Genomic DNA, 27,961 nt, shown 5'->3' on the forward strand with positions numbered 1-27,961 from the left:
CCATAACTACATAGAAAAAATAATTTAAACATATACAACAGCTATAAATCATAATTATTAAAATATATTATTGAATATCTATACTATAACCATTATAATTTTATTTGTATAGATTAAAATTGAAAGGGTTATTATAATAATATTTTTTAAAAAAATAAGATAAAGTGAGATGGTATTAAATAACTAATCAAACGGTATATTTGAGAATTAATGGACTCGTAAGATTTAGATAAATAAAAAAAGCAATTACTTCTGCTCCATCCTCACAACTTCCCCCCTTAACGATTATTTAATTCGATCCCTTTCTATAAATTCGTTCTGTTCCTTCTTCTCGCCTTCTTCCAAGCTCGTAGCGAATCCCCCCTTTTGTTCCTTTGCGGATTTCCCTCCAATTTCTCTCTTGCAGGACGAGAGCTAAGTCAGGTAGAGAAAGACTCGATCTTTACCTCTTTCGTGTTATTTTTGTTTTCTAAAAGATATTCAATTTATGTATCTGTTAGGTTTTTGATTTGGTCGGGAATTTTGTTGTAGATCTGTTTCCTGGTTTTTTTTCCGTTGTTTTTATGCAGTTCTTTTGAACAAAGTTTTGGTGTTTTACATTTAGATCAGATTTCTTTAAGTTTTTTGATGGTCTTTTTTTTTTGTTTAAAAAAAATTGAGATTGTTTTTTGTTCGAAAAGAGCTACTGATCTGATTTCGTTTTGTTGTTCACTCTTCCGATCTGTAGAAAAGGATTTTGTGTTTTGGGGAAGAGATCGCTTGCACTGATACAAGTGTTTTGGGGGCGGATCTGGAAGAGAACGGAGCGAAGATGAACAGCTGCGGGAATCAGCAGAACAACTTTGCCGCCTGCGAAGAGACGAGACCGCGCTTCCTCGCCGCGGACCACAAAGCCCCAACCTTTTGTCCCAAACCGCGCCGGCTCATCCCGCTCGCCGTCGTTGTGGAGCCTGTGCCGCCGTTCCGGTGGCCCTCCGAGGATTTCCCTGATTCGAGGGCAGTGGAAGAAGACCTTGTCGATTTGCTTCTCGCAAATGGTGGAGAACTCGACCGCTCGGATTCAAGTTCGCCATTCTTCTGCGGCTCTCCGCCGAGTCGTGCCAGCAACCCGGTCGTCCACGACCCCCGGTTCGGCGAGGACCGTCCGCCAGCGCCCTTCGCTCCGTTCCCGCTAACCCAATCCACGGCGCCCATGTCCCCCAAGCACGGGTGCGCTCACGCCAAGTTCGGCCTCCTACCAGCAGCCGTCCGCGTCGATGGCTTTGATTGCCTCGACCGTGCTCGCCGGAGCTGCAGCGGCCTCACCGCTGTGGCCTAAAATTGCCATCTTTGTACACAACCGCCGCTCTGAAGACATGAACAATCAGATTTAACTTCGAAAATTTCAAAATTTTCAATCCGGAGAAGATCTCAAATTGAAGGAGACAAGCTTTTAGGTAATTTGTAAAGCCTTCCAAAGCTTCTCTTGTCATTGTACATGCTTCCTACTACCTTCCTACCTTTTTCAGTTTGTAGTATTAAGTTTTCAATCTGTAGATACAAGATCAGATTAGAGAGAGAGAGATCGAAGAGGCCAACAAGCCGAATCTTCTGAGCTTTCATTTTTCTTCTAAAAATTGGATTTTTAAGCTATTGTTAGAAGTTGAAACTTGTGCTTGGGAGAGTGTTAAACTTGGAAATGTGTGAATATTGTATATTTAAGTCTTATGTTTGGATCTTCTGAATGGTGTTTAGCTAGGGTTCTTATGAAATGACTTGTTTGATTTCATTCCAAGTCAAATGGTGCATGGATCAGAATGTGTTGTGTTTGTTTTTCTTTCTCTGATTGAGTAAAATATGGTCTAAAGTTGAGACTTGGTCAGCTTTGTCAGCTAAGGAAAGGGAGCATAAGAATACAAGAGCTGACTAACGAATCATATCCGTAGTGTCGTCAACATTTTGTCTAGTTTGAATTTTTCCATAGACGAACTGTTGACGTGAAAAGGGTTTATTTATAATATATTTTTTTGAAATTAAAATATTCAGACTAAATTCAAGGGACGACAGTAAACCCGATCACGATTCAGAACCGACGGTTTGACGGTTTGGAACCGACGGTTCGACGGTTCGGAACCGACGGTTCGGAACCGCCGGTTCGACGGTTTATGGCAGGTCGACCCTTAACCTTAACCGCCTAAGACGATTACGGTTCACGGTTCAGAACCGTCGGTTCACGGTTCGCGACGGTTCGAGATTATTATATTAAAAAATTTAAAATTTATATAAAAGAAATATTGAAAAAAAAGAGAGAAAAGTCGATGTAGTTTAGTGGTGGATATTTCAAGACTAGTGAGAATTGCATTCGTTCCCCATCAACGGCGTCTTAGCCTCTGTTTGGGAGGAGGTGAGGGGAAGGGAAGGAAAGGTAAGGAAGGGGAAAAAAAATTTACCTCTGTTTGGGATGAGGTGAGGTAAGGAGGGGAAGGGGAAAGGAGGGGAAGTGTTCTCCTTCCATGCTCATAAATAGCCACAATTTCTTACACCCCAAATCGGGGTGTAAGGAAGGGGAAGCCAATATTACGAATCTTTATTCCAATTTTACCCACTGCGAAGGAAGGGGACGCGTCCACTCCCGCTCTCGCCGATGCTCCGCTCACCCGCTGCGTCGCTCCTCCGCCGCTGCTGCCTCCACTCGTTCGCCCCTCCGGCGCCGGTCCTCCATTCCTCTTCGAAGGACGCCTACTTCGCTGCCATCAGCCACATCGCCGGCGTCGTCCATTCCTCTTCGAAGGACGCACACAGATCGATCACAGGCGACGAATTCTAATCAAAAGAATTGATGGCTCAAGAAGCCAATCCACAAAAACAAAAATCCCAGAAAAGATCTAATTTTTTTCTTCTTCTCTTTTTCTTCCGTCGCAAGAACAAATCGAGCGCACTGAGATCTAACAACAAAACGGAGGAACAGAATCTTCTTCTTCTCCCATCTCATCCGCTGCGCATTCCTATTCCCCCTTTCCTTCTCTAGCACTGAAATTTGGACCGCGAGATCGCGAAGAACGGGGAGAAAGGGGATTTTTGGAACAGACCAAAAATCATCGTCTTCTCCCTTCACCACCTCAACTCCCCCGGTGGTCGCGTGCCGATCGGCGCCTCTGCAGGCGTTGGGAGGGGCTGCCCGGGGGGGGGGCTCAGCTGCCGCGAGGAGACTTTCAGCCTCGAATCTGGCGAGATGTTGATGAAGAAGAGCAACGGAAGTGAGAAAGGATATTTTTGACTTTCTATTTGACTTTTCTTTTAATCTTCCTTTCCTCCCAAACAAGGTTACTGATCTTCTTCTCCCTTCCCTTCCCTTTCCCTCCCTTCCCTTTCCTTCCCCTTCCATTAATGAACCGTCCCTCACCCGATCCAAACAGAGCCTTAAAATGGATTTGAATTAAATAAATATAAATATAGTATATATATAATTATATTAATTTTATAAACAAAAGATGTTGTAAAACAGTGGTGAGTATATGCGCTTGTGTCTTGGGATGTCCTGGTTCGATCCCAGCAACAATGTGTTAAATTATAATTTATTTAAATAAAAATAAATATATTTATATATAAATATATTGAACAGACATTAATGATCTTAACCGTTGGAAAAAAAAACTCGAACCGGCGGTTCAGACCCCTTCACCCGGGCCATCGGGTCCGGGCCGGGTCCGGGCTGGACCCGGCCCATGGTCGGGTCTAGACGACAGTATTCATAGAACCATGTCAAATGTTAGCATGGGCTCCACCACTACTCTCTTCGATTGGTACCGGCCCAATTCTCTGCTCCAACCCACTAAGCAGGCTGTCTGCTAATTGGGCTGCCTACAGTAGTCCCAAGTTTGTAATTTACTTCAGCCCAATTGCAGGTTGATAGCTTCCTTCACTTGGCTTCTTGCCCATATCTTGATTTGTTCAACAAACTCTTGTTTTGTGCTTGAATTTTCACCTCACATTAGCGATCTCGAGTTAGCAATCTAAATTTTGAATCAGCTTCTACGCTCGTTTACAAGTTTAATTACGACCTCGTCTAGTCGCAAAGCTGTTTTCTCCTCACTACAATAGTTTGTTTGTTTTGGACATTAATATTCTATTCACTCGAGAAATTAAATCTATGATAAACTGTTATGCTAGTTCTTAGTGTCCATGGTCCTTCGCAGAGAGTAAACGTGTACCCACTTCTAAGCTAAACTAAACTAAACTAGTCCCTCTTTATATACAATTAAAATTCCAATCGCATAAAAAAAAAGAAATTTAATTTCCAATAACACCATGATCATCACTTAATTATTAATTGTCCACGTAGCATCGAAGAAGGCAAGGTGCTTGCAAGTTTCAATTAGCAAACAAAGCAGATGCATCACATCAGAGTAGATATCATTCTACATCACCAGCTACGAACGATATATATAATAGATAATAGATAATAGATAATAGATAATAGATTAGATTCTCCAAATCCACTCAAACTCCAAGTCTTGTCTTTGGCGTTACCCTAATTGTTTCACTCAGTCAATGCATGGTTTCTCTTTCGCTTTCTCTTCTCCAAGGTGGAAACGTAACTGGCCATTGCATGTAGACGTAGTAGCTAGAGAAAAAACGATGACAATAACAATAATTATAATTTTTATATATATACGAATTAATAATGCTCATTAATTCACCTTTCAATCTATACGCCTAACAGTCTCACTCATGTCCAACTAATACCTACTACCTTTAGCTAATTGAGATATATACTTCCATTGTCACCCTCCTATATATATATTGTCTTTTATAACCTATATATTGTTCTACCATCCTTATCCTCTTATGACTTTGAATTTTAGTTCGATCAAAATAATTGATTGAATTTAATCGAGAGATTCAATTCGATTAATTTGAATGTTTTTTAATTTAAAATATTGACTATTTTGATTAATTGATTCATTATAAATTTTTAAAATATATTAAATGGTTCTTTATAAAATAATAAAATAATTAAAAAAGATTTTTAAAATTTTTTATTAAATATTATTATTTTTTAATTTAATTTTAACAAATTCAATTCAGCTAATTCGATTTTAATCGAATACTCTTGAACCAACCATATATAAGTGACATGTAGACTACAAATTAATTGTAAGAGAGTTTCTATTGTGTCCCAATTAAATTATTTAAGCATGGTCCTTCATGTTTAGTGTGAGCTAGATTATAATATCCTTGTATTAATTAATTAAACAATTAAGTAGAAATTAAGGAGACGCGATGAAATTGATATGATAGAAAAGTCGATTAAATCGGTGGAAGATAGATATACTCGAAGATATAAAAGATGCTTGATTAGTATAGGCCATTGACTTGTTATTTCAAATGGATAGACGTTCCAATTTAGCATTCCTCAATGTTAAGGAATCGATTTGTATATGAAAATTGTGATGAGGAAGCAAAGCAAAATAGCATTGATAACAACCTTTGCCACACAAATCAAAAAGAAATTAGAATATCTAATTAATTAATTGCTTTAATTTAAATCCAAATGAAACAAAATGTATGTGATTGGTCGGTGGATTTTATTTTGACTTGGCAAGCTTTGCAAACACGCAAAGCTCAATCAACTTGTGGCCGACTCATCGATCTCTCAATTATATATTTATATGTCCCAATCACACAAATTTATCTTCTCCAAGTACTAAACTCTAAAGAAAAATATTTTTTATTTTTAATTTTTTAAAAAGTCGAAGTATGATATGGTGGAGATAAACGACATACACATGACATGCACGTAGAAATCAAAAGTCATGCAACTACAAAGCAAAGTTGATCTTTTGATTGTACATTTAAAAGGTCTAATTTCTTTTTTATTTTATTTATATATGAACCATTTTATAAAAAAAAGAGTAAAGGTCGCCAAATATCAAGACATATGATCAGTTTACGTGGATAATTCAGAATTAAGATAGGTATCAGTATTCATTAGCTAGCAAATAGTTATGGAGTTTTAAGTGAATAAATATAAATGATAGGTGTTTTAAGTGAACTTACATATGAACTAATTAAGTTCACATAGACGTACTGCTAATTAAATTTTGTAATTGAAATAAAAAAAGAAGGTTAAACCAAGTCAATGTGAAAGGTGTACTCATACCAATATTGTTTATAGAGATTATTAGTGAGGAAGTCTTTGAGATGCATGGAAAACATACATCATATAAATTAATTTAATGGAGGGATATATTTATTAATTAATTAGATTCATGCATGATTAACGTGTGTGATGATAGGCTGTACAATGCGCGCGCACCACTTGCTAACTAATAATTAATAATAAGCAAAGTGATCCAGTTCATGAATCTTAATTATTTAAACAATATAATTATAATTATGTGCTGTCTGTAAACGTGGATGAGTACTCCCCACATATAATTTTTTTTTTAAAATTTTTTTTAGGGTTTAGAGATTAGGATATAGTGTTTAGAGTTTAATATTTAAATATAATAAAAAAATAAAAATTGAAAAAATATATACGCACTTGATTTTAATATATATGCTCATATACTGAGTGTGTTAGGGTGAATCAAGACGCTCGAAAGTGATCCAGGTGCCCCGCGCACTCATATCACGGATGGATGTCGCACATGAGATATGATGGTGTGTAGGTTATCTGTCCTCTCTCTCTATATATATATATATATTTATATACACACAATGAATAATAGGTAGAATAATAAGTATGTGTTAGTTGTCTAATTAATGACGTGAGAGTGAAGTGAGATATCTCGCCCAAAATTCGTGTAGGACGGTGCAAAGACTTGTCTCATCCCGATTAGGGACGATAATTAATTGTGAGTGATTATATATGAAATTGTAATCTTAGATGGTTCGTAAAGTGTTAGACTATTAAGTCCATGTGTTTTATCAACCAATTTAATCTCTGAATCTTTATATAGGCTTAGAGTTAATAATTAATTAGTTGTAACTTTATGATAGTTTGCTTTGAAATTAATTAACATGGAAAATAAATTTATTTATTTATTTATTATTATTATTATTTATGTCCTTAGGCCACATGTGATCCCCATGTTCCCGGCACCACCTCATAACAAACACTAATCATGTGCCACGTTTAAAAGCTATTTCACAGGCATTTTAAGTTAAAAATAATAATAATAAGTTTAAGAAAATTTTGACTCTTTAAAAGTTTGAATTAGGGTAAATGAATATATATATATATATATATATATACACACACACACGCACCCATGCGCGACAGCAAGATCATCGTCCATCACGCGTGATCGCAAGGATCTGACCGTCCAAAAGTGGGAATGCACAGTGCTCCCTTGCGCTGACCCGCCGCTGTTCCCGCCGCTGCCGCCTCACCGTCCGGCCGACCGTCGGACTGGGCCCAGTCGACACGCCACTGGTCGGGGCGCCGATCGGCACCGGATTTCGACTGAATTGTGATCGGAATTTGGCCGAAAACTGCCGGATCACGGACCCGACCACTGTGGATCAAATCACGGTCGATTTCCGGCCAAATCGTGCCTGGAGACTGGCCGAGGAAGGAACGCCAGCCGTCGGCGGTCCTTCCTCAGCCGGTCTCTGGCCGCAATTTGGCCCACAGTGGCCGGGTCTGCGATTCGGCGATTTTCAGCCGAATTCGACCGGATTCCGAGTTCCGACCACAATCCGACAGGAATCCGGTGTCGGATAGTACGCCTGCGAGTGGGCCATCGATCGGGCCCGAGCCGACAATTTCCGATGGCCGGACGGCGTGGTGACGACGACAACAGTGGCTGGATGGAGGTCGGGGGTGTCGCGCACAGGTGCATAGGAAGTCGGCGCGCAGCGGAGTATATAATCAGTTGATAAAAAAATGTTAAAAAAATAATTCATCAATAAATTTTTTAGACGATAAATAAAAAAATATATTTTAATATATATAAAATGATGATATATTACATATCCCGTCCGTGAATAATTCTTGACCGCATATATATATATATAGTTTTAAATGGCCCAAAATCAGAGAATATATAGTATTTATTTGATATGAATATAAATTCAAAAAAATAATCCATCAATAATTTTTTTACACGGCAAATAAAAAAATATTTTAATATATATAAAATGATGATATATTACATATCCCGTCCGTGAATAATACTTGACCGCATACATTTATTGCGGATTCGCAGGTGGGTGGACGTGACCATTCCGGGTAAGGGATTCAGGGACCGATCCAAATCAAAATTTGGCAAGGATCATATTTTAACGCTAGTGGGGCTGGCGGAATCCAACGGCGCAGGATGTGGTTGGGTTGGATCGCCAACTCTGCTCGCCGTTGATTTAGTATCAGCCAGTGGTCCGTTCGGCCGGCCCGCAACTCCAACCCATTATCCGTACCAAAACGTTACCGTCGCGGAAATGTCCAGCTCATCGGGTGGTCCCACCGCGGACGGCAGCTCCGGATTTGAAACCGAATTCATAAAATGGGACGAGGGAGACACTCCAATTTGTCCGCTGCTTTTTTTGACACTTTGGCCCCTGTTGTATTTTATATTATATATTTCAGTACGGACTTGCTTTTTTCGGATCCGCCTCTTTTCACTATATAAGGCTGCTGCCGCTCCGCGTCTTCTGCCACCGTTCGCCGGAAACGAAACCTAGCTCTACAGGACTGGTCCGATGGAAGAATCCGGCGGAAGGAAGAGGGGCCGCGACGAGGTACGGGAGGAGGGGAGCTCGCCGGAGGCCAAGCGCTTCCGCGACGAGTTCTTCCGGAGCATCCTCGACGGCGACGACGACGCCTCGGGAAGCGAGGTTGCTTCCGTCATGAAAAGTCTGGAGGAGGAGATCTCGCTCCCCTCCGCGCCGGTCCGGGGATTCGTGGCTCCCGACCAGCCCGACTTGGGGTACCTTCTCGAGGCCTCCGACGACGAGCTCGGCCTGCCGCCGCCGGCGTCGCGCTCGCCGGGCGAAGGGTGCGGCGCCTCCGAGGCGGAGATAGCCGTTGGAGATGGGGGAGAGGTGGACGGCGTTGGGTTTGGCCAGATCTGGGGGTTCGCTGACGAGATGGACGGATACGGTGGTCTCGGGTGCGGGATCCAGACGGAGGATAAGGTGGAGGCGGCGGCGGAGGGCCTGGTGTACGATGCTGGGCTCTTTAATTACGCCGACGATCTTTACTCACCGTCCGATTTGTCGGAGTTCTCGTGGCGGTAGTGAAAAGATTCCGGCAGCCGGAGGCTTTGGGGGAAACGACAGTCTGTAAAATTTACATTTAGATGAAAAAAAAGGAAAGAAAAAAAATCGATATCTAAAAATCACAGAAATCAAACTCCTACTTTTCTTAAATTTCCCAAATACCTAAATCAATCGTGTACCTTGTTTTTTTTTTTTAAATTCTTAAATTATCACACACTGATTTCCTAAAATATTCCTTCAAGTCAAATTAATAATCATAAAACACACACTATTAAATATTCATATGCAATTTGTTAACTTTTAGTTTTGGGATTAGTTCTCAAATTTTACTTTTAGGTATTTTAAATTTTTAAGCTTTTCGTTCAATGAACAAAACAATTAACTCAAAGAGTTATCAAACTATATTGGTAACCCTATGATTGAAAAAAGTGAAGTTCAAGTTTCTAAAGATTGCCAAAAGTTATTAATATAATGAATCAAATGTCTACTATATTTTTCTTCACATTTTGTTCAAAAAGAATTAAGATGTATAGTTTGGATTGCATTGGCAGTGGAATACACAATATGACCATATCGTTAATTGTTGTTATTTACAAGACCTAAACTGAAACATAGGTCTTAATAATTAGCTCTAAAATAATCAATTTTGTTGTCTTATTTTTTGGTTTAATATTTTTGCAGTGTGAGTTATTTTATTGCTATTCCTATGTGACAGTTATATCAATCTCCCGATAATCCTTGTAGGCTTTTAAAAAGCAACAGGGCTCAAACAAACGATCCTAGACGATTCCCGGTGAGAGAGAGTTTCTCCTCATGCATTTATTCACAATATCAATGTTTGTGATACAATATAAATCAACCAAGTTGCTCTCAACTATCAATGTAAGACTAAAACTCCTCCATATGAGGATCTTCTCCATCCTTCCATTTCTTTGTTTCCATTCACATTTCCAACAAAATCTTCCTGCAAAACCATTAAAACATTCAAAATTAGGTTGTAGATACAAGTGCTTATTGCAAATCTACAGAAACACAGCTATTAAGTTGTATACAAAATGCTCATGTCAAAGAAAGTGGGAAAAAAAACAACATCTAAAGATAGATAGCAATATATAAATCTTACTTCTCTAGTAACTTGTCGTGGACCCACACACAAAATGTTTATATCTGTACCAGGCCCGTGCACCTATGATTAAGAAAAAAAGAGAAATTAGACAACATCACACATAATATAAAAGAGGCACAAACTCAGAGATTTTCAAATGCTTTAACTATTTCTAATAAATAGAACTGTAAAAGTAAATTTGGAGCTTAATCCTCCCATTATCAATCACTGCCAAAATAACACAAAAAATGTATGGACCTTTCACAATAGTTCCTAATATCCTACTAGATAAAAATGGTTTCATGTGTAGCTAAAGTCGAGTTATAATCAGGATGAAAATCTGTGTTCATGATACATAACTAGCAGCCAAAGTGGCACAAAATTGCAGAATTTTAGGGAAAGATGAGAGTACCCGAAGTCGGTAAGATCCAAAAGTAAATATCTTTGCATTTGCCTCTTGGACAGATTCTTCATTGAATCCCTTAGCCCTGCTAACTTTCTTTACCCAAAGCTTCACAATCTACAGAAACTCAGAAAATATTAATACCAGAAAAAAGAGGTGAAGAATATAACAAAGGCATCAGTAATAGATGGCCAACCTGATCCAATTTTTCCAGAACCTCTTCTCTGCAAACTGCTTCTTCAATACTTTCATACAGCCCAACAAGCTCAATATACTGGTGATAATGAATATTACAACAACACAGTCATTGACAACAAGTTTAAGGGAAATCATCAGGTTTACAAGGTTAGAACCTTTTCCAGCTCCTGTGTCTTGATGAGATCATACCTGATCAATAGAATTACTGAACCAAATCAAAACCCACTCCAGTGTAGCATTGAAATGCTCGGTGACCCCAAGATGACCGTATCAAAGCCTCTGTAAATTCACCAACAAACATTCCCAACGCTCCAGAGCTCTCCATGGGCGAAGAAAATAGGAAAGATCCTCTAGCGAAGTAGGGGAGAATGATCGGAATCGCTGGGAGAACGATGGCGAAGACTAAGAAGCGAGTTGTAGTATCAGGCGCGGAAAGACCGGATTGATCTAACTGAAGTCGTTTGCACCATCTTGGGTAAAATATATTTTTATAAATTAATTTTAATAAAATTTAGTACCAACTTGGGTAAAATATCTTTTTATAAACAAGTCAACCATCTAAAGTCCATGGAAGACATCCAAATGAATTGAACAGGTCCAAGACTTGCAAGTAGCATGAAAGCTTTGTAATTTTTTAAAAATAGCAGAATAAAACCTTAACTTTCTAAAATATAAAAGATAAAACATCACTATATATATGTTTTTCCATTAGATAAAATTAAAAACACAGTAAATTATAACCTCACTTTATTATCAAAAGGTTAAAATTATAAAATAAAATTGACTTCAAATTATACAATGTGCAACCAAACTAGGCAAATTGACATATATAGCTTATATCTACAAGCTCAATGATGCTATGTCTGCCATGTTAGTCAATGACTTAATTAACTTTAACACTAAGCTATTAGTAGCCTTACATAGCATCAATGAGCAACATCTACTTTGCTCATATTGGATTCTTTATCGAACAACATTCTTGTCTGAAACAACCTCTAGACACCTTAAACATATCGAAAACAACATCCATATTCACTCGTTCTAAATTTAAGTTCTCACTGAGAAAGTACATCTAAATGCGTATCGTTCATGTAGTCACTAGAGCAGCTATGTTCCAGCATATGTGAACTCTCCGAGCATTCGGTCTCAGTAATCTCTACCATTTCAATTTCTGATGGAAACAAAAGGGAAGGCTTCGGTGGCAATGCCAGATCTTCCAAACTCCCTTCCAACAGTTCTACAACTTTCTGCATAGAAGGTCGATCGTCTGGCTTTATTTGTATGCACCATAATCCCACAATTGCTAGCTTTTTCGCCAACACTGATTCGATTTCTTCTACTTCAACATCAATTATTATGTCCTCACCTTTCAGCACCTGATCATAGAGCCAAGCAGGGAAGTAGAACTCACTCGACTGGTCCTCAATAGCAGCAACTTGTGCTTCATTGATGGCCCCTATGATCTCCAAAATCATCCTTCCGAAGCTGTAAACATCAGACTTGTAGGAAATGCGTCCTAAGCTTCTATACATCAGTTCAGGCGCAATGAAACCAAATGTTCCTTTGGGAGTGGACACTGAGACTGCACTCTTTCCGGCCGGGTAGAGCTTTGCCAATCCAAAGTCTGAAATCTTCGGTGTGAAACTTGCATCGAGTAGAATGTTGTGAGGCTTAATGTCAAAATGAAGAATCTGCATTTCGCAACCGCGGTGCAGATACTCGATCCCTCGAGCAACTCCAAGAGCAATGCCATACATTTTTTCTAGCCCAAGAGTATCACTTTCAGTTTGTTCTTGTCGCTTGGGGTAGATGAACTTGTCCAAAGAACCATTCTGCATGTAATCATACACTAGTGCCCTTTTGGATCCCTCGTAGCAAAAGCCTACGAGACGTACCACATTGACATGGTGAACCCTCCCGATCGTTGCAACCTCGTTGATGAATTCTTCGCCATTGTTGTCTCTCGACTTGCTTAACATCTTCACGGCGACCATGTCACCGCTAGTGAGTGTGCCTTTATAGACTGTTCCAAATCCTCCTTGTCCTAGTTTTGACTTGAAGCCTCTTGTCATCTTCTTGATACTGCCGTAAGAGTACCTTGTTGGAGTTAGATTCTTGTACTTTTCAAGAAATAGCTCTATCTTTTCATTCTTTTTGAGATATTTGTCCCTCAATTTATAGAACTCTTCAAGAAATAGCTGGATCTTTTCATTCTTTTTGAGATATTCCTTCCTCGATTCATAGAACAAGTAGGAGAAGAGGCATAACATTCCTACTCCACCTCTAACACCCAAAACACGACCTACATGAAAAGAAAAGAAAATATTGAATAATTAAGTCCACACTTCAGAGGTAGAGATCATGTAGCATATCTTCAAGAATTATACCTGCTATTGAGAAGAACTTTAATGCATCATCTGAGTATGTGAGAATCCAATATGCACATTTTGAAAAAGATTGGTTAGATAATCTGCTAAAATTTAGTTTTTTTGTTTTTGTTTTTTTTGCATCAATTTCAAATGCTAGAAAATACATCATAAGCACAGGTCAGAATATTGAAGCATTACCTCTTAGTACGCTTCTCAATTTGTGAAGGAAACCTACAAGTTGAAATTGAAATCAATATATGTAATACAATTTAAGCTGGATGATTTATTTTTCATTATTTTGCATGATTACTAGAGATGGAGAATTGATCAACTACATACATGCAATTAATTCGCCTGATCCAAATTAGTTATATATAAAAATTGAAGCTTATGGGATTTGACTGACCCATCCAGGCTCGACTCACTAATTCGACTGACCTGACAAGCCTAATCAACCATATAGATGCAATCTATCCAACTAATAATTTGTTAATTTGTTTGTGTTAACTAGTTCATTGATCTAATGCGTCAACTAAATTCATATTATTGGGATACAATCAAAATTTCACATTGAAAATTCATAAAAAAAGATCATGAGTTTCTATTTTTATAAAATAGAAGATATCTCTATTGATATGATATTTTTTAGATAAAATTTAAAAATAAAACCATAAAGACTTAGATCTAAAATGAATAATATTATATCATTAAATAAAGGGTCTTGGCTAAGTTTTTTTCGTCATTTTGTTTTTCTATCCATATTTTCTTCAATTTATGCCTAATGTCATTGCATTGCTGTTAATTTACTTTTACATTTTGATCTAACATTATGCTTTAAAGAGATGCGTGTGTAGTCTTCAAAAGACAAAAAAAAAAAAAATAAAATAAATCCCACTCAGTCACATTGACTCAATCCCTGGGGTGACCGGTTCGGCTCCACGGAAGTTTCCCACCGGCAACCAGGGTAAATCAGGAAGCGCACACAACAGCCAACCCAGATGCCCAACATTCTTTGATTGTGATTCCCATTTGAAGGAAAATTCTTGTAAATACGCCGTAGCTGGGGATCGAACCGCGGATGCCTGGGTGACCATCTGGATGTCCTACCGCGGCACCATGTCCCCGAGGATTTCAAAAGGCACACAACTAACTACATTAGGTTGTCAGATTTTACCATGGTGTATCCACTAGATAGATTTAAAAAAAAGATTTTAAATATTCTTAATCTTCGTCATCCGGTCCTACACGATTCTTAATCTTCTACAAAAGGTGGAATCCACCACCTTAGCGGCCCCACACAATCGGCCCTACAACCATTTGTGAGGAGGTAAATCGGGAAATGTATGGCTTCGTCAGGATTCGAACTCTTGCCCTCTTTTGCAAATCTGTCTCATCGTAACCAACTCAGCTATGTCCCGGGAGCTACACAGTTCTTAATCTTAAAGCTACAGAAGGTTGTGCTTGCAAAAGAAAAAAAAATATACAGCAACAGAGGCTAAGCAAGAAGATGGTAAAACTGCTTACTGTGCTTGGATTGGAGTGCGCTGTGCCAAGGATAATAGCACATATAACCATAAAAATGGCGGCGATATAAGCAATCTCCACCGGCGTCTTCACATATGGGGCACTTGAAAGCCTTCCAAGAAACTTGAAAACCAAGAACCAAAGCAGCGGACCAGATGTCCAAATAGGAAGCCCCATATTCAAAGTGGGAATCCACTACAGCATAAGAGTAGCTACAGGACCGTCTGTAGTCGGCTACGGACGTGTCCTGAAGCCTAACGTAGTGGTACTCATCGGTGGAGTCGACAGTGCAAGGGCTCGTCGTTACATATGAAGTATCATCATTTACTGGCCGCCGGCAAATCACGAATGAGACGACACTTGTACTTGGATTTGCAACATAATTGTCATTATTTAGATCCCGCGATGAAGATAAAGAGATTGGCCAAGAAGAGCAGTTGTTGATGCTTAGACCAAGATCGAGCAGTCTCATGGTTTGGCTGTCGTATGAGATTGATATAACTTGATAACTTGAGCCGCTGTAGTTTACGAGGGTGCGGTTGTGTTGGCAGAGCAGCTCGTACTGGGGCATCCCGCAGTGGCTTGGATCATCCGGAAGCCGGAAGGGGTAGCTGATATTGGTGATGCTGCCGCATGAAGAAACACACCCACTTCCTTCGATGGAAGTGCAAAATCCCAAAAAGAAGAAGAGAAAGGAAGAGGAAACAACTACAAGAAGTGGTGGACTTTTGTGATTCATGTTCAGAGGAGATTTCAATCGAACAACTATGGAAGTAGATGATATATGTAATTAAGAGTAATCAGAGAACAAGCAGATAAACAATGGACTAGTTTAGTAAGCAAATTCAAAGTCAAGCAAACTAAGCCAACTCAATCCAATTAATTTTCCACCCATAGTCAATCAAACGAGTGAAACCATTAATTCCACACGGAGACAATCAAACAAGCAGATAGACTGTTTAGCAAATACAGAGTCAGTCCACGGAGCCAATTATCAAACAAGCAGAAGTCAGATCACGCGCTCTTGACTTGACTTATGTTCCACAAGAAGTGACCGATAATATCCGTCTTATATCAGCCATCAGCCATGCTTCGGAACAAAGAGAAAGGAGGTCAGGCTTGCTTGGTCTGCAATCTCATGGAGGTTGTCTCCGCTTTCTTCCCTGTCATCCTCATTCTGTTTATCAGCAATAGCAGCATCCAGACCTGGTGTTTCGTGCCCCAAAGCGATAATAATTGCTCGGTTGCACCGCGCCATGGCGATTCTTTCGAAATAAGATTCCCTTTCCGGCTCAGTGATCAGCCAGAGTCATGTGGGTATCCAGGGTTTGAGCTCTACTACCAGGGCGAGACGCTTATGCTCAAGCTTCCATTTCTTGATCAGCCATTTGAAGTTTATGATATACACTATGATTACCAAGTCCTTTTGGTCTCCGACCCAGGCGGATGCCTCTTCATGCGACTTCTCAATCTCAATTTCTCATCGTCGCCCTTCCGCCTTTTCAATGAAACAGATTATGACCCAGACTTTACGTCATTCTATCCCCCGCCATTATTTCCTAATTGGAATCCGACTTTTCAGCTGCCTAACGACCCGGCCCCTCGGCCCTTGGACGGCCCAACTAGCGGCCCAATTGGCGGCCCAATCGGCGGTCCAACTAGCGGCCCCCTTGGCGACCCCTATGTCATCAATCGACGACCCTCGGCCGTGTCGTTACTCACTAGGACTTCCACCCCTGGCCAGTGGATTTTTTGCCTCCCCCAGGATTCGAACTCTAGACCTCAGGTTAAGTACTAGAGTTTATGAATCCTGGAGCCAAGTGAGACTTTTTATTGTAACGACCCGGCCCCTTGGCCCCTTGGGCGGCCCAACTAGCGGCCCAATCGGCGGTCCCTTGGGCGGCCCAACTGGCCCCCTTGGCGACCCCTATGTCGTCAATCGACGACCCTCGGCCGTGTCGTTACTCACTAGGACTTCCACCCCTGGTCAGTGGATTTTTTTTGCCTCCCCCAGGATTCGAACTCTAGACCTCCAGGATAAGTACTAGAGTTTATGAATCCTGGTAGCCAAGTGAGAGCCTCTCACTTGGCTACCAGGATTCATAAACTCTAGTACTTATCCTGAAATATAGAGTTCGAATCCTGGGGGAGGCAAAAAAAATCCACTGACCAGGGGTGGAAAGTCCTAGTGAGTAACGACACGGCCGAGGGTCGTCGATTGACGACATAGGGGTCGCCGAGGGGGCCGCTAGTTGGGCCGCCCAAGGGACCGCCGATTGAGCCGCTAGTTGGGCCGCCCAAGGGGCCGGGTCGTTACACACGCCGAGATTATTTTCTAACTCCGTCTCATATTATGGAAATATTAAACCTCTCAATTGTTCATCAAGAGCATCCTCATATAATGACTATTTGGCAGAAGTTCTTTGTGCAAGCCATTTTCCTGGTTACTACTACTGGGCCACGGATGGCTTGCCCTCGGAAGCAGTTCCATCGTTCCAATGTCAAGTACTCACAGACGATAAGTTTTTTCTGTACATAAACCACCTTAGGCTACCATATAATGCTTTGATCCTGAAATGGGATGGTTGTAGATTTAACAGGACAAGCAATGAAACTGAATGCTTGGTCCCGACATGGAATGATCGTTCGCCAATATATCTTGATCAAAGTCTTAGCAAAGGTAATGCTTAACTTTCATTTTATTTTTCACTTCTAAGCTACTGGATGACATCCCTGCTAGCAAATTTAAGCACATTGACTTCTTTCTGCAGCTTCCCGAGTAAGGAATCTCATCATCGGTATGGTGACTTCCTCCCACCTCTTCCCTACTATTTGATTTACATGCATGAGCCAACAAATAATTAAGTTTAAATCATTGATCCATCTAATTTAATTTTACCCCTGCAGGTCTTGTCATTTCGATAACTTTTGTGGTATTAGCAATCGCAGTTCTGATAACCCGCGTAATCTTAACGAGAAAGAGGAAGGATAAGAAAAACCTCCAGATTGAAATTTTCTTGAATGAGTACAAGCACATGAAACCGACAAGGTATTCCTACTCTCAACTTAAGAAAATGGCTGACAACTTCAAGGTAAAACTAGGCCGAGGTGCCTACGGAAGTGTGTTCAAAGGGAAGCTGCCCAACGGAGTGCCCATGGCTGTTAAGGTTCTTGACAATCAAACTCTAAGTGGAGAGGAGTTCACCAACGAGATTGACACAATTGGGAGGATCCACCATGTCAACATTGTTCGGCTGCTAGGCTTCTGCGTCGAGGGACCTGCGAGGGCACTCATCTACGAGTTCATGCCGAATGAATCACTGGACAAGTACATAGCGATGGAAGAGGGAAAGAACGTGGCCGTCTTCTCTTGGACCAAGCTGCACGAAATCAGCATGGGCATAGCTCTGGGGATGGAGTATCTTCACCAGGGATGCGATCAACGAATCCTTCACCTCGACATCAAGCCACAAAACATCTTGCTCGACCAAGAATTCAATCCAAAGATCTCCGATTTCGGGCTCGCCAAATTGTGCTCCAAGGAGAGGAGCCTCGTGTCCATGACTGCAGTGAGGGGCACCGTCGGCTATATAGCGCCGGAGGTTTTCTTAGGCAACAACAACACAGTTTCGCACAAGGCTGACGTCTATAGCTTCGGAATGCTGCTGCTGGAAATGATTGGTGGAAGGAGAAAGATGGATGAATCGGACGAAAGTTCTGGGCAAATTTACTTCCCGGAGTGGATCTACAAACAGTTAAATCAAGGGGAAGAACTTGGATTGGTCACTGACACAGTGGAAGACGTTGAGATTGCAAAGAAGCTGACGAAGATTGCGTTGTGGTGCGCGCAATGGAGACCAGTGGAACGGCCATCCATGAAGCTGGCAGTTCAAATGCTGGGAGCTAGCCAGGAAAACTTGCCGATGCCGCCTAATCCCTTCGCTTCTTGTCTGGAGGAAAAGATTCTGGATTGCATGGATATCGTACAGGAATAGAAGGTTGCTTATAGATCGATGAATGTAAGATAAAGAAACTATGTATGACATGTTTGTGCCTCTGTTTGCATGAATTTCTTTCTCAAAAATGTTTAAAGAAATCCTTCTCGTTGATAAGAAATCAAAATCTGTCACGTCACAGCAATCACTTCAACAGTCGTCAAAATCTGAGAGGATACTGCAAAACTGATCTAGCTCAATAGACATCCAATCACTACACTTTACGCCACCCATCGTACACTTCTTCTCTTACCTTCCAACACACACAGTTAGTTCCAAACCCCGAGACAGATGCCCTGCCTATCTTCCACTTCAATCATCACAAGTCTGCAACAGATACGCTGGATCCTTCCTAGATACACTCACTATCAGTAATCAGTCACTTCAAATCCAGAGCCTATTCTACCCCGCACACTTCCTGCCAGTACCCTAATGGATAGGATGTGATGCATTAAGATTCAGGTTAAGATTCAGGTTTTGCAAATGGTTCTAAACTATTGCATGATGAACACAAAAGTATTAACATGTTTGCAAAATCCAGAGTTTCAAACGCTACAAGAACATAATAATCAAAAGCACCTTAACCACAACCCGAAGAGAGCCCCAGAAACTAGCATTGTCATCCAAATTTCACTCCTCGCCCTTGCAGCGTAGCTAAAAAGCTCTTGATGATCTTGCTTGCACTGTGCCACGCCGTATGGAACAGTCGCTGCGGTTTCAGCGATATCGTAGCACAGATTCGGATTGCCCCACAGCGCGAATCGCTTCCCCAGACTCTGATAGAACTCTTGAGGAAACTCCAACCTTCCTGTCAGGTCGTTGCCGTTGAGGTAGAGAGCACCGAGGCATGGCAATGCCGCGAACTCTGGTGAGACACTCCCAGTGAGGCCGTTGCCATCCAGTGCAATGTATCTTAGTTTCTTCAACCCCATCATGACTTCCGGAATTGCACCTGTTAAGCCTGCGTGGGAGAAGTCCAAAGTTGTGAGCTCTCTCAGATTCCCCCATTCGATTTCCTCAAGGCTCCCTCCCAAGTTTGGGTTGTGAGCCAGAAGCAGGTCCTGAATGGAGGCCATGCCATTGAGCGAGCGTGCCAAACCACCTGAAAAGTTGTTGTTCCTGAGATCAAGTAGGGTTAGATTCTTGAGTTGTCCGAGCTCTGGTGGAAGGCTTCCGTCGAATCGGTTGTCGCTGAGATCAAGCTTCAAGAGCGAAGAGAGATTGCTCAGACAAGAAGGGAGGGGACCTGTGAGACGGTTCCTGCTTAGGTCCATGATCAGGAGCTCGGTCGAACTGACGCAAATCGAATTGGAAATTCGACCCACAAAGTGATTCCCAGACAGCATAAGCCTCTTGAGGTGCTCCATCTTGCCGAGCTCGATCGGCAACTCTCCATCCATGGAGTTCTCCACTATGACGAGGGACTCCAGTTCACTAAGCTGAACAATGTCGTCGGGGATTCCTCCTACGAGGCCTCGGTTCGAGCGGAATTCGAGGGTCTTAAGGCTTCCAGCAAGCTTCTCCCAGTTGCTTGATGGAATGCTCGTTTGCTGATGATGAGAGAAGCAGTTGAAGAAGGAGAGGCTTCTGAGGTGCTTCAGCTGGAACAGCAAAGGATTGAACCGTGCTTGCTCTGAGCACTGAAGGGAGTTGTCAAAAATGGGGCCAATGTTTAGGGATGTCACGTACCACAATCCATCAAACAGATCACATGATACTCCCTGCAATGCCATATTGATCACCAAATATCATCAAGATAGTGATGAACAAATTACTGCCTTTAGGCAAATCTCAATCTATTGATCATCTTAATGAACAGAATCCAAGTTTTGCAGTATCACTCTGTTGCATAATCTCTGAGAACAGAATTTATCTAAAATCCTTTTAAATATGTTTTCGTGTGAAAGGAAAACAGAACTAAGCTTACATAACAATTAAATCTCCAAAATCTAAGAACCTGTATTTGGGTCCAGCCACAGGGGTCTGGATAAAGCTCTGAGCCATTCCACCATTTGCCAACCAAGTCTTGGAGCACCAAGTAAAGTGCTTCCTGCTCTGCCTCCTCCATTGGAGCAACAATGGAACTTTCTGGTTCAGAGAAACCATGAGAAGCAAGGAGTATTGGAGATACTAGTAGGAGAAAAGCCCATGAGCAGCTCATCTTCCTCATGAGTAGATTCTAGTTGATATGATATATATATATATATAGGCTGTAATCAGCACATGGTTGAGAAATCAAAAAACAAGAAGAAAATTTGGAGCTTTGGCACGTGCTATGGAGTCCTGAAATTTCACAGAGATGGAAGCAAAGCCAACATTCCCAGAGAAAGCAGAACCCGGATTCACATACTTAAAGAGAACAATCCAAGGGTGGATTCAGCTGCAAAAGAGGGAAGGGAAAGCTTTCAGATAGCACCAAACCAGAAGGATCACTGCACAGCGACGGAGGAGAAATGCCAGAGGATGCCTGGCTGTGGAAGTTTGCCAAGTGCAGGAGGTCCAAGGTGGTCGAAACTGGTGTGAGAGGTCGGTGTTAATTAAAGAGCGCATGTACTGTGGAATTTAGTTGTGGTTTACAGCCCTCTTTCTTGCTCTACTTTTGGGCTTTTGCATTCATGGTGAAAAGGAGGTGGGCTTGCTTATGAAGGCATGTGAAGTGGCAGGGAATTGGAGCGAATTAGGTGCATGCGATGTGTCTGTTGAAGGGGACCAGCCAGGCAGGCTACGGGGGAAATGGTAGCGTTATATTTAACTCGATGTACTTTCTATGAAGAGGTGTAATGAGAAGACTCTGTTCAGCAGGGCTAGGAATTAAGTGCCACCTCCAATTAAGAAGGTATGCTGTGGCAAGGCTGTCTTTACTTTTGGGTGTCTATATGTTTGATGTTGGCTCAGCTAGGAGAAGAGGAGGAAAGAGGGAAGGTTGGGAATCATAAATTTGTTGAAGGGTAAAATTCAAAAAGAGCCTTTAATTGGGTAATGATATGCTGCATGAAAAGCTAACATGACATACACATAGGGTTGGATTTCACTTGCATACAAGTGGATCTCACTTCCATGCATGTGTCTGTCATGCTGGTTTTTTATGCTAATTTTTCATTCAGCATATCATTACTCGCCTCTAATTATGAAATTGGTAAAAAAGTTTTTTTTATTAAAATTATATTTTAATATATGTTTTTATTTTAAAAATATTTTTATTCTAATATTGTTATTGTAGTTATGACTATAATATATAAAAATGAACCGATTCAACTAGATCTAAAATTTTTATAGTTAAGTAGGAATTTATGTTATAACAACTATAAAATCATAATTATTGTAATACACCCGATTGGTTCAAGATTTAGGAAGTGTTTGGTTTATAAAAATGAACCGATTCAAATAGATTCAAAATTTATATTGTTGCGTAGGAATTTATATTATAGTAGCTATAAAATCATAATTATTGTAATGCATTTGAATACCCGATTGATTCAAGATTTAGATAAAAGAATTGTAACACATTCAATTAATTTAAAATTTGGATGGAAGTGTCATTGGAACATAACTGAATTAATTATGATAGAGCAGAGTTGCAGAAAAGGATAACGGTTCAAATCAAACTCTTCCATCATGATCAATTTTAATTTTTCGATTTATCTTTTTATATACGATCGTGAGGTCGCTGAAATGGCAGATTATATTTTTTTTAGAAGATTTGGATGGAAGTAATAAAGTGGAATGTTTTTGATAAAAAAACTAAAATAGAATATACTTTGATAATTTAAAATAAAAAGATATCCTTTTGAGTTTTATCCTAATTTTATATGAGCACTGCTTTTCCCACCCCCAACAGCGCACGCCCCCCCTCCCACTTCCTCTCTCTCCTCTTCTAATGACAGTTTTATCCTTTTCTTTGTATTTATTTATTTATTTATTTTTATTTTTAATTAATTTTATTTAAAAATAACTCTCATATATTTTTATTTTTATTTAGTTTTATTTTTTTCATCAATATGATATTTTTTCAATTTTATTTAATTTTTATTTAGTTTTATTTTTAATCAATTTTGTTTATTATTTTTTATCAATATTTTATTTTTAGAATTTTATATAAATTTTATTTAGTTTTATTTTTAATCAATTTTGTTTATAATTGATTCCCTTTTAAGTGTCGAATTAGAAAGGTAATTTAAAAAAGGGAGAGATTCTGACCTATGTTAAAAATTATATAAAATAAAAAAATAAAAAAATTTGATAAAAAAATAATAAACAAAATTGATTAAAGAAATAAAATTTAAAAAATAATAAACAAAATTAATTTAAAAATAAAACTAAATAAAATTTATATAAAATTAAAAATATATATATAAGTATTAATGAAAAAATAATAAACAGTTTTAATTTAAAAAATAAAACTAAATAAAAATTAATTAAAATTAAATATATATATATATATATAATAAAATAAAATAAAAAACAAAGTAAAATATGGTATAAAAGTCAAAGAAAAAATGGTATAAAAGGATTTGAGAGAGAGATATAAGTAAAATAAAATAAAAAACAAAGAAAAAAGGGTATAAAAGTCATTTGAATAGGAGAGAGAGAGAGGAGGGGAGGGGGGGTGCGGTATCAAGGGGGTGGGAAAAGTAATTTGCATTTTATATATATATTTTTTATAAAATTGATTATATTTAATTATAATCACTTCAACATAGTAAAATATCATCATAATATTGTTCTTATATTTTGATCCTGATTTAATGACTGCATATTATAATAATTTAATTTTGATTTTATTAAAATAATTTTAATTAAATTTAAATAACTTTAATAAAATTTATAAAGAGTTATTTTAGATAAAAAATGTTATATATATAATTTTTTTCGACCAAATTAAATTACGTTGTATATAAGCACGAAAATAAGTATTAAAATAAAGATATTTTTTAATCAGAAAAATATGAATTTTTTTTTATTAATTTTTAAATAATACTCTTTTAATAATTCTAAAAGCATCAGCAACGCGGTTAATAGTAGTGTTAATAACATCCCATAAATATTAATAAGCAATGTAAAAAAGTGTTATAATACCTCGTTTAATGTTTTGAACGGTGGGGTGGGACTAGCCCATCTCACATGTATTTTTTTTATTATTAATTTTAGGTGTTATAACAAATGCTCATTAAGTATGCTATAATAAAACGTATGTTTTTTTAACTGTGGCTTTGAAATATGAAAAATAGAAGATCTCAAATGACTAATTTGCCCTTTCAATCTCTTTGTATTTTCAGTTGCCTCCCGGCAAGACCTAGTTCGCAAGCAGGGAGATACGCGATGAGCAAAGAGGCGGCGAGAAGAAGAAGAAGAAAAAGTGGAATTGCTGCGGTGTCAAATCAACGAATGGTATCCCAAGTTCAAGACCTACACCATCCGCACCCTCTTCCACCCCCTCCCTCAACCCTTCCTCCGCTACCTCCTCGGCCTCCATCCCCACCGGGACGCCGCCGACGATGATGAACACGAGGACGGCGGCGATGATGCCTCCTCCGCCTCCGATCCTCCACCCTTTCTCCTCCCCCGACCCACCTCCGGCCGCGATCCCCTCCCCCGCCCCACCCGTGGCGTCGACCCCACCTCCCTCCTCGATTGCTCCCAGATCTCCGATGACGACGACGAAAACGAGGAGGCCGACTCCGCCCCCTCGTTTCCTGAACTGGAAGCGGCGGTCGAGCGCTCCATCTCTTCCCTTGGCGGCGCCGCTTTCCCTAAGCTTAACTGGAGCGCACCCAAGGACGCCACCTGGATCTCCGCCGACGGAACCCTCCGCTGCTCCTCGTTCACCGACGTCGCCTTGCTCCTCCACTCCTCTGATTCGGTCGCTCACGACCTCTCTTCGCAGCCTGCCGCCTCTTGTTCCGCTTCTTCTTCTCCTTTCGTCTTCTACCTCGCCCTCCGAAAGTGGTACCCTTCACTCCGGCCTGAGATGGAATTCCGTTGTTTCGTCCGCCACCGTCGCCTGGTCGCCATCTCCCAGCGCGAGGTCACCAACTTCTACCCTTCCCTTCTCGATCGGTATCACCGTCTCCTGCCCCTCATCCAAGACTTCTTCTCTGAGGTCATTCGCCCTGGATTTGAGTCACAAAACTACACCTTTGATGTGTATGTCACCAGTGATGGCAGGGTGAAACTGATCGATTTCAACCCGTGGCGGTCTTTCACTTTACCACTCCTTTTTACTTGGGAGGAGTTGGAGGAAGAGGCATTTACTTCAGATGATGAAGAAGAAGAAGAAGGAGAAGAAGAAGAAATAGGCAAAAAACATGAACGAAAGAGGGCTGTGGAGTTTAGAATCGTGGAGAGCCAATGTGGAGTGAGGCCAGGGTTGAAAACGGCAGTGCCTTATGACTACTTGGATACAGGGGAAGGCAGTGGGTGGGATCAGTTCTTGAAGAGAGCCGATGAAGAGCTGAGGAAGCAGACACAGAGTACTTCACGTGATGGCGACAAAGCTTGAAGAAGATCCAGGAGTCTCGGCTTCATTCCTTCTTGAAGTATAGCCAGGTTAGTATTAAAGGAAATGAAACTATCAATTTGTTTTTTAATGTTTTCTTGCTTTGAAATTCACTTGAAAGGAGATTCCATTTGGACTGAAAAAGTGGAGAACAATAGTAAGTAGGAGAGAAAGGATAAGGTAGAGGTAGAAAAGAAAAGAAAATGGGGAAGTAAAATAAGATAATAAATTATCTTTCTTTTTTTGGATGTATTATAGAGAAAGGAAGATTAGTTATGTATCCATTGGTTGATCAGAACAAATGAAATAGAAAAAGAAGTTGATGTTCATTTTTTCCTATGATTCCCTTTTAACTTTCATAATCCTTGTCAATGCTTTGGGTATATGGTGTTAGTTTCATAATCCTTGTCAATGCTTGGGGTATATGGTGTTGGACTGATCAAAGATTAAAATTTTATTATGTGCTAGTCGGCATGGGTGAAACATTTTGTTTCATGTGCTAATTGACACATGGAGCAACTCGATGAACGAAATCTATAGGCGATGCAGCCAAATGCTTCTCATACTTCCCCTTAGGCTTCTATGATGCCACCAGCAAACTTCTATGACTCTTTCGAAGATGGTGGAGCGAGGCTGCAATCAGGCTTTCATGCTTTCCTTTAGGATTCTGTGACACCACCGATGAACTTCTGCGACTCTTTCAAAGAGGGCGTCGCGACAGGGCAGCAAGTCCTTCATGACTTTTCCAAGTACGACAATGTGGTATAACTCGATAGTGAGAAGCATTTGAGCTTCCGCAATGCCGTTGGAGGCTTCCCCTAATGCATTGGGGTTTCTTTGACCCTTTATAATACAGGATGCAATAGGAGGTGCAGTTGAGGCTTCAGGGTGGCTTCTGTGACTCTTCCAATGATGTGATGCGACATAGGTGCATTTGAGGCTTTGTGACCCTTTTAAAGATGCAACTTCTCCACAATTCTTCCCAGTTTTCACGTCTCGAGATGGTCAAGGACCCAAACCTCATCTCAGCTTGAGATTTGAAACCTTGAACCAAGTATACAATGAACTAGCATAATATATGTAGAAGCATCAACTTATTGGCTTATAAGGTTGTTTGTATCATGATTCTTTTCTTCCATAAAAATGATAAGGAGTTTCGCATATTTCTTTCCAGAATCATCCTATCCTTTTCTCTTCTACTTACCTTTTTCCCTATAAATATTTTCCCCCTTTCTATCATTCCAATGGAAGATAAGGCATGCTCGACATTGGAAATTCACCGTGTTGAATGTAAGATGCTCAACAAGTTGCTACTTTTAAATTATTAATGGAAGAAAATCCTCTGGGATGCAGGATTTGTGCCACCTTCATCATGAGGCATAAACTAGCTAAATAGAGAAAAAACCATATCAGAATAGAACAAGACTAAACTACTGTTTAGATATCTTGTTTTGTTGTTCTTGACAAATGTTTTCCTTTAGTAAACAGGTTTTAGTGTAGCCATATCCAATTTGTAGTAATCTTTTCCTTTTCTTAAGCTTTTTCAATTTGGGTGAATAGCCAAACTTTCAAGATATACTTCTTCATTGTAACTTTGAAATTAATATTAGATATTCTATGTTATGATTTCATTGTGAAGACATCCTGAGCTGCTTCCAACTTTTATAACCTTGAATTAATTGCATGGTTGGTTTGCATGAATAAAGTTTCTGTTAAGTTTGATTGGAATAAATTATTCACGTTTGGTTCAAAGAACATTCCTATTATTCAACTTAGGGTGCAATAGTTATTTCTTTGATTCCTACTTAATTATTTCTCCTATCATATAAAATTATTTTGAGGTTACTTGTTGTGCATTACTTGCGCGATTTATGTAATTCAAAGGATGCTTCTCTTTAACCGAACTATGAATGACATGTTTCTGTTTGATTTCTACTCTATTTCATCCTCATTCCCCAGTGGTTATCCAAATGCAGATATGATGCTGTATCAGTACTGGTTGTGCATCACACATTCAAAGATCAAGTTTTGATCAGGAATCAGTTCAGGATTTTAGCTTTTGTTGGCAGTCGACTTATTTTAGAACATATATTTACTCTCAACCTGTTCACCTCTGGACAATTATATTTATTCTGTTTTGGTTAATCTTACATTCATCATTGTTACTTCTGAAGTCAAACGAATTAGAGCTTCTCGGACAACAAGAACAATTATGTGCGCAGAAAGTTTTTCCATGTAGTCTCTAGTTTCTCAAATTGTGTTTTGCAGGCTGAAGTCTGCAAGAATTAGTATTTTTTCCTTGTAAGAAAATCAAAATATGTTCTGCTAAAACATTGTATCGCAATGTATCTGTTGATCGTTTACTGTTCTCATTATCTTGTGTAGATTGTTTGCAGATGAGATGTTGCCGTCGAGTTGTGGATGAATAGATCGTTCACTGTTCTCGTCATCTTGTTTACTGAATAGATCGTTTCCGGTGAGTCGGCCGCACATAACAATCATCGAAACTGCCCATTCCGTCACCACTCAAGCACCTTCACTGAAAGAGAGAGCATAACCAATAGTTCGAAGCATTTTTAAGTTTTATATTATGCTACAATTATCTTAATTGAGCTTGAAGATGATTGAATGAGAGCCCAACAAAGTTGGTCTAAACCCAATGGCTAA

The 27,961-nt window shown here is 39.8% G+C and overlaps 6 protein-coding genes across 6 annotated transcripts; 4 read left to right on the forward strand and 2 right to left on the reverse strand.

Annotated features, from left to right (window-relative positions):
- Window positions 1–311: 311 nt before the first annotated feature.
- Window positions 312–1,783, forward strand: LOC141840514 (uncharacterized). Its single transcript, XM_074728526.1, has 2 exons — window positions 312–423; window positions 728–1,783. The coding sequence occupies exon 2, from the start codon at window positions 812–814 to the stop codon at window positions 1,316–1,318; it is 507 nt and encodes a 168-aa protein (XP_074584627.1). The 5' UTR covers window positions 312–423; window positions 728–811; the 3' UTR covers window positions 1,319–1,783.
- Window positions 1,784–8,654: 6,871 nt separating this feature from the next.
- Window positions 8,655–9,434, forward strand: LOC141841065 (uncharacterized). The gene has a single exon (XM_074729189.1). It carries the CDS (start codon window positions 8,686–8,688, stop codon window positions 9,220–9,222), a length of 537 nt encoding a protein of 178 aa, XP_074585290.1. The 5' UTR covers window positions 8,655–8,685; the 3' UTR covers window positions 9,223–9,434.
- Window positions 9,435–11,921: 2,487 nt separating this feature from the next.
- LOC141840030 (LEAF RUST 10 DISEASE-RESISTANCE LOCUS RECEPTOR-LIKE PROTEIN KINASE-like 2.4) lies at window positions 11,922–15,579 on the reverse strand. Its single transcript, XM_074727913.1, has 4 exons — window positions 14,804–15,579; window positions 13,478–13,510; window positions 13,298–13,327; window positions 11,922–13,212 (listed from the first exon to the last, which is right to left on the reverse strand). Exons 1-4 carry the CDS (start codon window positions 15,540–15,542, stop codon window positions 11,966–11,968), a joined length of 2,049 nt encoding a protein of 682 aa, XP_074584014.1. The 5' UTR covers window positions 15,543–15,579; the 3' UTR covers window positions 11,922–11,965.
- A 341-nt stretch (window positions 15,580–15,920) lies between these two features.
- Window positions 15,921–18,896, forward strand: LOC141840031 (rust resistance kinase Lr10-like). The gene is made up of 4 exons (XM_074727914.1): window positions 15,921–16,351; window positions 17,131–17,483; window positions 17,575–17,601; window positions 17,711–18,896. Exons 1-4 carry the CDS (start codon window positions 15,942–15,944, stop codon window positions 18,796–18,798), a joined length of 1,878 nt encoding a protein of 625 aa, XP_074584015.1. The 5' UTR covers window positions 15,921–15,941; the 3' UTR covers window positions 18,799–18,896.
- Window positions 18,897–19,367: 471 nt separating this feature from the next.
- Window positions 19,368–20,968, reverse strand: LOC141842204 (uncharacterized). The gene is made up of 2 exons (XM_074730427.1): window positions 20,756–20,968; window positions 19,368–20,519 (listed from the first exon to the last, which is right to left on the reverse strand). The coding sequence occupies exons 1-2, from the start codon at window positions 20,966–20,968 to the stop codon at window positions 19,368–19,370; spliced, it is 1,365 nt and encodes a 454-aa protein (XP_074586528.1).
- A 53-nt stretch (window positions 20,969–21,021) lies between these two features.
- Window positions 21,022–27,635, forward strand: LOC141837042 (uncharacterized). Its single transcript, XM_074724521.1, has 3 exons — window positions 21,022–21,315; window positions 24,128–25,344; window positions 27,271–27,635. Exons 1-2 carry the CDS (start codon window positions 21,022–21,024, stop codon window positions 25,295–25,297), a joined length of 1,464 nt encoding a protein of 487 aa, XP_074580622.1. The 3' UTR covers window positions 25,298–25,344; window positions 27,271–27,635.
- The last annotated feature ends 326 nt before the right edge of the window (window positions 27,636–27,961 follow it).

The sequence above is a fragment of the Curcuma longa genome, chromosome 11 (assembly GCF_044706935.1).
Source record: "Curcuma longa cultivar G26 ecotype Majalengka, Jawa Barat chromosome 11, ITB_CL_G26_1.1, whole genome shotgun sequence".
Taxonomy (NCBI): domain Eukaryota; kingdom Viridiplantae; phylum Streptophyta; class Magnoliopsida; order Zingiberales; family Zingiberaceae; genus Curcuma; species Curcuma longa.

Coding starts and splice junctions, on each gene's coding strand:
- LOC141837042 (XM_074724521.1), top strand. CDS start 21,022: ATGGTTGAGAAATCAAAAAACAAGAAGAAAATTTGGAGCTTTGGCACG. Junction 21,316..24,127: donor GTCCAAGGTGGTCGAAACTG/GTGTGAGAGGTC, acceptor CGATGAGCAAAG/AGGCGGCGAGAAGAAGAAGA.
- LOC141840514 (XM_074728526.1), top strand. CDS start 812: ATGAACAGCTGCGGGAATCAGCAGAACAACTTTGCCGCCTGCGAAGAG.
- LOC141842204 (XM_074730427.1), bottom strand. CDS start 20,968: ATGAGGAAGATGAGCTGCTCATGGGCTTTTCTCCTACTAGTATCTCCA. Junction 20,520..20,755: donor GTGGCTGGACCCAAATACAG/GTTCTTAGATTT, acceptor ATGGCATTGCAG/GGAGTATCATGTGATCTGTT.
- LOC141840030 (XM_074727913.1), bottom strand. CDS start 15,542: ATGAATCACAAAAGTCCACCACTTCTTGTAGTTGTTTCCTCTTCCTTT. Junction 13,511..14,803: donor CGCACTCCAATCCAAGCACA/GTAAGCAGTTTT, acceptor TTCAACTTGTAG/GTTTCCTTCACAAATTGAGA. Junction 13,213..13,297: donor AAAGTTCTTCTCAATAGCAG/GTATAATTCTTG, acceptor CTTTTCATGTAG/GTCGTGTTTTGGGTGTTAGA.
- LOC141840031 (XM_074727914.1), top strand. CDS start 15,942: ATGGAGGTTGTCTCCGCTTTCTTCCCTGTCATCCTCATTCTGTTTATC. Junction 16,352..17,130: donor TTTACGTCATTCTATCCCCC/GCCATTATTTCC, acceptor ACACACGCCGAG/ATTATTTTCTAACTCCGTCT. Junction 17,602..17,710: donor AGTAAGGAATCTCATCATCG/GTATGGTGACTT, acceptor TTACCCCTGCAG/GTCTTGTCATTTCGATAACT.
- LOC141841065 (XM_074729189.1), top strand. CDS start 8,686: ATGGAAGAATCCGGCGGAAGGAAGAGGGGCCGCGACGAGGTACGGGAG.